The sequence below is a fragment of the Dromiciops gliroides genome, chromosome 2 (genome assembly GCF_019393635.1).
Source record: "Dromiciops gliroides isolate mDroGli1 chromosome 2, mDroGli1.pri, whole genome shotgun sequence".
NCBI classification, from domain to species: Eukaryota; Metazoa; Chordata; class Mammalia; order Microbiotheria; family Microbiotheriidae; genus Dromiciops; species Dromiciops gliroides.
In genome coordinates this window covers 37,056,723-37,065,011 of record NC_057862.1, presented here as the reverse complement: position 1 = coordinate 37,065,011, position 8,289 = coordinate 37,056,723, and the positions used below count along the sequence as shown (strand labels likewise).

The 8,289-nt window shown below is 47.7% G+C and overlaps 1 protein-coding gene across 1 annotated transcript; it reads right to left on the bottom strand.

The window, feature by feature from the left end:
- Nucleotides 1–246: 246 nt before the first annotated feature.
- LOC122738216 (relaxin-3 receptor 1-like) lies at nucleotides 247–1,314 on the bottom strand. The gene has a single exon (XM_043980275.1). It carries the CDS (start codon nucleotides 1,312–1,314, stop codon nucleotides 247–249), a length of 1,068 nt encoding a protein of 355 aa, XP_043836210.1.
- Between the last annotated feature and the right edge of the window lie 6,975 nt (nucleotides 1,315–8,289).

The following is an 8,289-nucleotide window of genomic DNA, read 5'->3' as shown; positions in this document are numbered from 1 at the left end:
CCGACTCTGCTTACTTACTCGTTGAGCCCTTAAGTGAGTGGCTTCCTTTGACCCAGCCACAGTTTGCTCATCTGTCAAGTGAAAGGGTTGGGCTCCCTCATTTCAATTCCTTTCCATGCTAACTTTTCCCCCAGAGAAGCCACTGCCCTCTCTCCTTGGTCCTGATCCCCCTGAGCTCAGCATCGGTCCGTCAGTCCTTCCCTCCCTTCTGGCCCTGGCCAAGGCGGACCGCGGGGCTTCTCGGGCTCAGACTCGGCCCGGTGGCGGCGGCGGCGGCTCGCTCTGGGCCGGTCCAGAGGCAGCGGTCGCGGGCCCGCCCTTGGCTGGGCGGGAGGATGAGAGACCGCAGCGGCGGCAACACAGCTCCCACAGCAGTTGCCGGAACTCCGGGCGCAGCAGGCAGTAGAGCAGCGGATTGAGGCAGCTGTTGGCGTGCGCCAGGCAGATCGTCAGCGGGAACAGGTAGCTGTGCACCAGGTAGTAGGCCCGGTCCCATGGCACAGCGTTGAACTTAACCAGCACCCCCCAGAGAGTGATGGCGTGATTAGGCAGCCAGCAGAGGAAGAAGGCGAGCACCACCACCGTCACGGAGCGGGTCACTCGCGAGGGCCTCCGGGGACTGCTGGGGGCCCCCGACGGCCCGGCGGCCCCTTGGAGCCAAGGCCGTGGCCGCCGGCGCAGGAAGCGCACAAGCAGCAGGTAGCAGGCGGACAAGGTGACCAGGGGCAGCAGGAAGGCCACGGTTATCTTCTGCACGTGGTAGACAGCCAGCCAGTCCCAGCTGCCGTCGGGGAAGCGGAGCAGGCAGAGCCGCTCGCCGGCCACGCTGGCCACGGTGGAGAAGAGGGCCGTGGGCGCCGTGGCCAGGGAGGCGGCTGCCCAAAGCAGGCCACACACCCAGCCCGGGGTGGCCGCTCTGCAGCAGGCGGCACCCCCGCCGTCGAGGCTGTGGCGGCGCAAGGCCCCAGCCACAGTGAAGTAGCGCGCGATGCTCATGGCGCTGAGGAAGAAGGCGCTAGCGTACATGTTGAGCACGGTCAGCGAAAGCACAATCTTGCACATGGCGCTGCCGAAGGGCCAGCTGAAGTCCCGGGCCGTATCCACCGCCCAGAATGGCAGGGTCAGCACGAACTGGAAGTCGGTGGCCGCCAGGTTGAGGACGAAGCAGTTTAAGGCCGATGGCCGGCGTCTTTGCCGCGTCCGGACCAGCACCATCACCAGCACATTGCCCACCAGGCCCACCGCGCACACCGCCAGGTACACCGACGCGATCAGCAGTCGCAACGCCAGCGCCGCCCCCGCCGGCACCTCCATGGTGTCCAGGCTCCCGGCGCTGCGGTCCTGGGTCCCCGGCTGGGACCCGTTGCCCGGGGTTCCCGCACAGGCGTTTACTGGCCGCTGGGACTCCGCACCTTCCAAGCCGCTGCAGGAGGGCACCGCCCCGACGGCTCCGGGGCTGCCTGCGCCCCGCTCTGCGTACATTGTCCCAGGCTGGAGTCGGAACGCCGCGGCCCAAGGGAAGATGCAACCGCGGTCCGCCTAACCCGCCCCCTACTCCAGTGTGTCAGGCAGACCACTGCACGCAAGGACACTATGTCCTGGGCGAACTCCGGGGCGCAACTCACTGGAGGTGAGCATTCGTTTGGTGCTTTTACCAAGAGAGGAGCCCGCCCTTGTGGGGCGGCGATTGGTCAGCTGCAACTGTAGCCCCGCCCCGAAAACACCAGCTCCCGTTAGCATTGGATTCTTCTACCCCAGCCTCCTGGGGTTCTCTTGCCCTGCTGGGGTTCAGGGTGCCCCTGGGAAGCTACCCAGGTCACTTGTCTGGTCACCCCGACTGCTACGTTTTCTGCCAGCGGCTCAACTAAGACGGAGGGCTCGGAGCTGTCCCAGTTCCTTCTGGGAGAACGCAGGCGCTTCTTTGCGGGAGTGTGGGTTCCGCTCCGAAGGGATGGAGAGAAGGGGAGGCTCACTTTGTCCAGCTCCTGGAGAGGGGGGGGGGCGTATATCTTATATTACGCAGCTCCTTTCCAGACTGCCTTCCAGTGGGTCAAGTCCCCTACACACACCCAGATACTCCCCGCCCAACACAGACACCGACCCCCCCCCATAGATCCTCCTCCACAGACACCCCCCCCATACATCCTCTTAGTCTTAGCCTCCTCCCTTTTCCTTTTTTTTTTCAGTCTCTTTCTCTTCCTGTCTATCCCTCTTCTCTTATAGTGTCTGTGGTCCGTCTCTGTGTCTGTTTGTCTCTGCCTGCCTGCTGCTTTCCTGGCAGCTTTTCCTGCCTGTCTGTCTGTCTCTGTTTCTGTGTCTCTCTCCTCTTGTTCTTTGCCTTTGTGTCTCTCCCTCTTTGTGTCTGTTCCTCACCCTCTCTCCATGCCTCTTCATGTTCTTCGTCTTTATGTCTCTCTGTCTCTGTCTCTTACCCTTTCTGTCTCTTATTTCTTTGAATATGACTAACTTTGTGTCTCTCCCCATCTCTATCTCTTCATCTCACACTCCCTACCTACTGGGCACACTACCTCCATATTTTTGTAACCCTCCCCCAACCCCCTTTATTGCTCTGTAGAGACGGATGACCTTGGTGAATGGCGCTGAGGATTCTAGCTGTGTGAATTTGGCCAAGTTACTTCACCTCAGTTTCTCCATCTGTAAAGTGGGGGGAGGGTAATAGTACCAGAATCACTTACCCCAGAAGGTTGTTGTGAGGATCAGAGAAGACTGTGAACATAAAGCTTTTTGTCCAACGTTTTCTAAAATGTGAGTCATCCTCATGGGGTGTGGTGCTGAAAGCGCTTTGGCCTTAGAATCTCATTTGTGTCCAAGTCTTAGCTCTATTACTTGCTAGCAGGGTGACCTTGGGCAGCCATCTTGCTTCTCAATTTGAGTTTCCTCATCTGTTTAAACAATAGATTGGATTTATCAGATCTTTTTCAGCTCTCACATTCTATGATTATTTAGAAAGGTAGTGTGGTGTAATGGATGGAGCACTGGACTTGGTTATTAAAGGACTTGAGGGAAATCAGGAAATCGCAGAATTATTAGGGATCACAGAGGACACGTTCTCATCTATTTTCTGTATTCCTTTTCTTTTCTTTTTTCTCCTGAGGGGCAATGAGGATTAAGTGACTTGTCCAGGGTCACACAGCTAGTAAGTGTCAAGTGTCTGAGGTCATATTGGAACTCAGGTCTTCCTGAATCCAGGGTCAGTGTTTCATCCACTGAACCACCTAGCTGCCCCCTCTCATCTATTTTCTATTCAGTGTTCTGAGATGGGGCCACTAACTCCTGAAGGAGCCTGTTCAACTTTTTGCTGATATTCGGTCATCTCCAACTCTTTGTGACTCTGTAGACCACATTGTCTATGGGATGTTCTAAGATGTTGGAGTTGTTTGCCATTTTCTTCTTCAGTGGGATGAAGGCAAGCAGAGGTTAAATGACTTGCCTAGGGTCACACATGTAGTGTCTGACAACTTCCGGACTCCAGGCCCAATGCACTATGCACCAAGCCACCCAGATCCCTCCTGATTCCACTTTTAGACAGCTCTAATCATCGGGAAGGTTTTCAATGCATGGAGTTGAAATTGGCTTCTATATCTTCTACCCATTGCTCCTACTTCTGTCCTCAGAGGTCAGGCAGAATAAGTCACTCTCTCTTCCACTGTTAAGTATTAAAAGAGAAATCATGCCCACTCAGTCTTTTGTCTAGGCTAAACACCCCCACTCGTCCTACTGGATCCTTTTTTTTTTTTGACCTTCAGCTCCTTCTGCATCCTGGGCATTGTCCCCAATTTTGAGATGTAGTCACCACTCCAGGTAGCAAGGCTCCTTAAACTGAAAAGCTAATGGAGATATAATGACTTTCACATTGTTTCGTTAGAATACTTAAACATTCATTTGGGAGGTCAGGCTTGACTAGCATGAAGAATTGCCTGGAGACCTTCCATTGATCACACAGTTACTCCATTCTATATCCTAATCAAACTGCAATGAAGTGGATCAGTTGTGCCTCAGGTTGGAGAATCAGATGGACAATACCAGTGCTTCTGAACAACAATTGGGAAGAAAGTTCTTTTATTCTGCTCTGCCTTTTTTATATCAAGAAGACATTTCATGTTGGCAATCCTCCTGAAGCTAAAATATCTGTTGGAAGCATGAATTGCTATGTCATAAAGAGCCTTGTATTTGGAGTGCAAAAACTTGGTTCAAACCTCGGTTGTGCTACTTTATTAGCTTTGTGAACTTAGGTAAGTCATTTAACTTCCCTGGGTGCTATTTTCCTCCTCTGAGACATGAAAACAAATCAGTTGGCAAGTCATATTAATTCAAGTTCCATATTTATTTCATCCACCCCATTCTTTTTACTTCTCCAGCCAATTACCTATGTCAGACATATCACCTTTTGCTCAAACTACTGCAATTGCCTCCTAATTGGTCTCCTTGACTCAAATATTTCCCATTTCCAAATCATCCTTCATGTTGCTGCCAAAATGACATTTCTAAAGCATAAATTTGGCCATTTGCAAAACTCTCCTGGGATTGCCTATTGCATTTAGAATAAAATATAAGGGGCAGCTAGGTGGCGCAGTGGCTAGAGCACCGGCCCTGGATTCAGGAGGACCTGAGTTCAAATCTGACCTCAGACACTTAACACTTAACTAGCTGTGTGACCCTGGGCAAGTCACTTAACCCCAATTGCCTCAAAAATAAAATAAAATAAAAACATAGAATAAAATATAAAATATAAAATCTATACTCTGGAATTTAGAGGGATTGAAAATCTGATTCCCAGCCAGCTCTCCATCTATGTACCCATGGACTTGTGCTCAGTTGAAAATAAGCTCCCTGAAGGCAGAGACTGTTTCATTTCTGCTTTTGCATCCCAAATGTACACACTGACTTCCATATAGTAGATACGTGATGGATGTCTAATGAATTGAGTTGGATCTTGGACGAAATGGATTAGATGATTTAAAAGCTTTCTTTTAACTCTAAAACCAATAAGCCTACTATCTTCTGTCTAAATGAGCAAATCCCCGTACCACATTATTCACTTAGGTTGTAGGAACAGGCATACATTTATAATGGACTAGAGATTTTTCTGAAGCTAACCCCAATTGGCTCTCTGAGCAGACTGTCATGCAAAGATTCCAGGCCAGTACAAAGGAAAGTTTTCAAGGTGAATCAAATGGTTCTTGGGAACTAAAGTGAAGTGATGATTTTTCCTTCACTTTGCTCTAACTTTGTGTACCAATACTATTGTGAGTACCATGTCTTTAGCTGAAAATCAGATGGGAGAAGCCTTGTATTCCACTTTTGTTCACCAATGTAGGTAAAAATTTGGTGTATGAAATGGACATGAGTTACACAAGATGGGCAGGAATGGATACGGCTTCATCTTCATTACTTTAGGGGCTGGGCACATTAAGAGCACAGATCCAGTGAATCCTTCAAGTATTAGCCATTCATCTGCTGCATTGCTTTTAAATAATAGTCCTGGGAAACATAGAGATGGACTGATGATCTTCTAGTGATCCCCCTAGTCATTTCAGCTTTATACTCTGGTTGTGACACAGGGAAATGGCTTGACTTCAAGACTTAATGAACTCCAAATGCCTATAGGCAATCTCCAACTAGATAAACCACAGGAAACCTTAAATTTAGCAATGCACAACCTTATTTCCTTCTTCCTCCCTCTCTTCCTCCTTTCCTCCCTCCCTCTGCTTCTTTTTTCCTCTGTTCTTTCTTTCCTCCCTCCATCCCTTTCTTCCTTTCTCCCTTCTGTCCTTTTTTCCTTCTTTTCTCTCTCCTTCCCTTCCTTCCTCCCTTCCTCCTTTCTTCCCTCTCTCCTTCCTTGCCTTCTTTCCTTCCTCTCTCCCTTCCTCTTTTCCTTCATTTCTCCCTCTCTTCCTTTCTTCTTCCCTCTCCTTCATCACTCTCTTTCTCCTTTTCTCTTTCTTTTTTTTCAGGGAAATGAGGGTTAAGTGACTTGCCCAGGGTCACACAGTTATTAATTGTCAAGTGTCTGAGGTCACATTTGAACTCAGATCCTCCTGAATCTAGGGCTAGTGTTTTATCCACTGCACCACCTAGCTACCCCCTCCTTTTCTCTCTCTCTCTCTCTCTTTCTCTCTCTCTCTCTTTCTTTTTTCTTTCTTGCTCTCTCTTTACTTCCTTCCTTCCTTCCTTCTTTCTTTCTTTCACTCATTATCTTCCTTTCTCCCCCTCCCTAAACTTGCTTCTCTTGCTGACTTCAATTTAATAATTCATTTTTTGGACATTTATGTAATGCTTTGATGGCTACAAAGTGCTTTACATACATTATCTCACTTGAAGCTCACGATATCCAGATATATATAGATGACAGAGATATTATTAGCCTTATTTTACAGATGAGACTACTGAGGCTAAGCAGCTTGCTTATGGCCACACAACTTGTTAATGCCAGGTGTGGGATTCAGACCAAATTTTCCTTTAATAATTCAATTTAACAAATATCTATTAATCTCTTACCACATGCCAGACACTGTGTTAGGTTCTGGGGATATGAAGACTGCCTTCCAGATCAATCAGTCTCTGTGCATTTATTAGACACCTACTATGACCTATGATGTGTCAGAAACAGTGCTAAGTACTAGAGATAAAAGTACAAAGAATGAAAAAATCCCCACACCCAAGGAGCTCACATTCTAATGAGGTAGACAACAATGTGTATATATACATCTATGAATGTACTGTATGTATATATATATACATACATATATATATATATGAAAGTTAATAAATGCTAATAACTATAAGCTACTTTGAGATGGAATGCAGTAGCTAGGGATGAAGGAGAGAATCATGAAAGGCTTCATGTAGAATATGGTGCCTGTACTACTTTTTTTTTTTTTGGGTGAGGCAGTTGGGGTTAAGTGACTTGCCTAGGGTCACACAGCTAGTAATTGTTAAGTGTCTGAGGCTGGATTTGAATTCAGGTCCTCCTGACTCCAGGGCTCTATCCACTACGCCATCTAGCTGCCCCCCCCCTACACTACTTCTTAAAGTAGGTGGAAGTAGGGAGAGAGTGAATTCCAGGCATGAGGAATGGCTAGTGCAAAGCCTTGGGGATGGATGCATGTGGGAGGAACAGAAAGAAGGTCAGTTTGGCTAGATCACAGCTGCCTAATGAATCTGGAAAGACAGGGTGGGACTAAGTTGTGTAGAGCTTCAAAAGCTAAGCAAAGGAGTTTATATTTGATCCTAGAGGCAACAGAAAGCCACCAGGGTTGGTTGATTAGGATCAGTGTTTAAGGAAAATGACTTTGGCAGGAGTGTGTAGGCTAGCTTGGAGTGGGGAAATACTGGAGGAAAGGAGACAAATTAAAATGCTATTGCAATAATCTAGGATAGAGATGATGACAACCTGAACTAAGGTGGGAGCTGCCAAGGGGTTGGAGGGCACAGATGTTCTGAAGATAGAAACAGCAAGACAGCATTTCCAGGTACTTTGGCTGAGTATGGGAGGAGAAATATAAGATAATATCTTGAGGGGATGAGAGGGTCTAATAAAGGATGTTTAAGGGTGGTGGAAAGCTGGACATGATTGAAAGCAGTGCCGTAGCTAGGTGGTAGAGTGGATAGAGCACTGGACCTGGAGTCAGAAAGAGCTGAGTTCAAATCCAGCCTCAGATACTTACTAGCTGTATGACCCTGGGCAAGTCACTTCACCTCTGCTTGTCTCAGTGTCCTCATCAGTAAGATGGGGATAGTAATATAATCTACCTCTCCATATTGTTGTAAGAATCAAATGAGATAATAATTGAAAAGCACTTAGCATATAGTAAATGCTATATGTGTTAATATTATTATTAAGGAAGGAACCAGTTGATGTAGAGAGGTTGCAAGTTCAAGAGACAGGTGGTGGTAATTGAGGATGCAATTTACTGGTGAAGATGGACTGGGATGGGACCAAGTATACATGTAGAAGTGTTGACCTTGGCAAGAAGAAGGCTTATCATATCTGACCAGTTAGCAAGTTTTATTTTGCCTCCCAAATGTTCATATTTGTTCTAGGGTGGTGATGCCGATAAGACTATGTCAATCCCCTTCTCAAGACACTTCAGTGTCTCTCTATTTCCTCTAGGATAAAATATAAGCTCCTCTGGATTTTAAAGCCCTTCACAATCTGGCCCCTTCCAACCTGTCCAATCTCATTACACCTTACTACCCTTTCTATACTCTATGCTCTAGTCAAAATGGCCTACTATCTTTTCTTCACTCATGATTCTCCACCTCCCA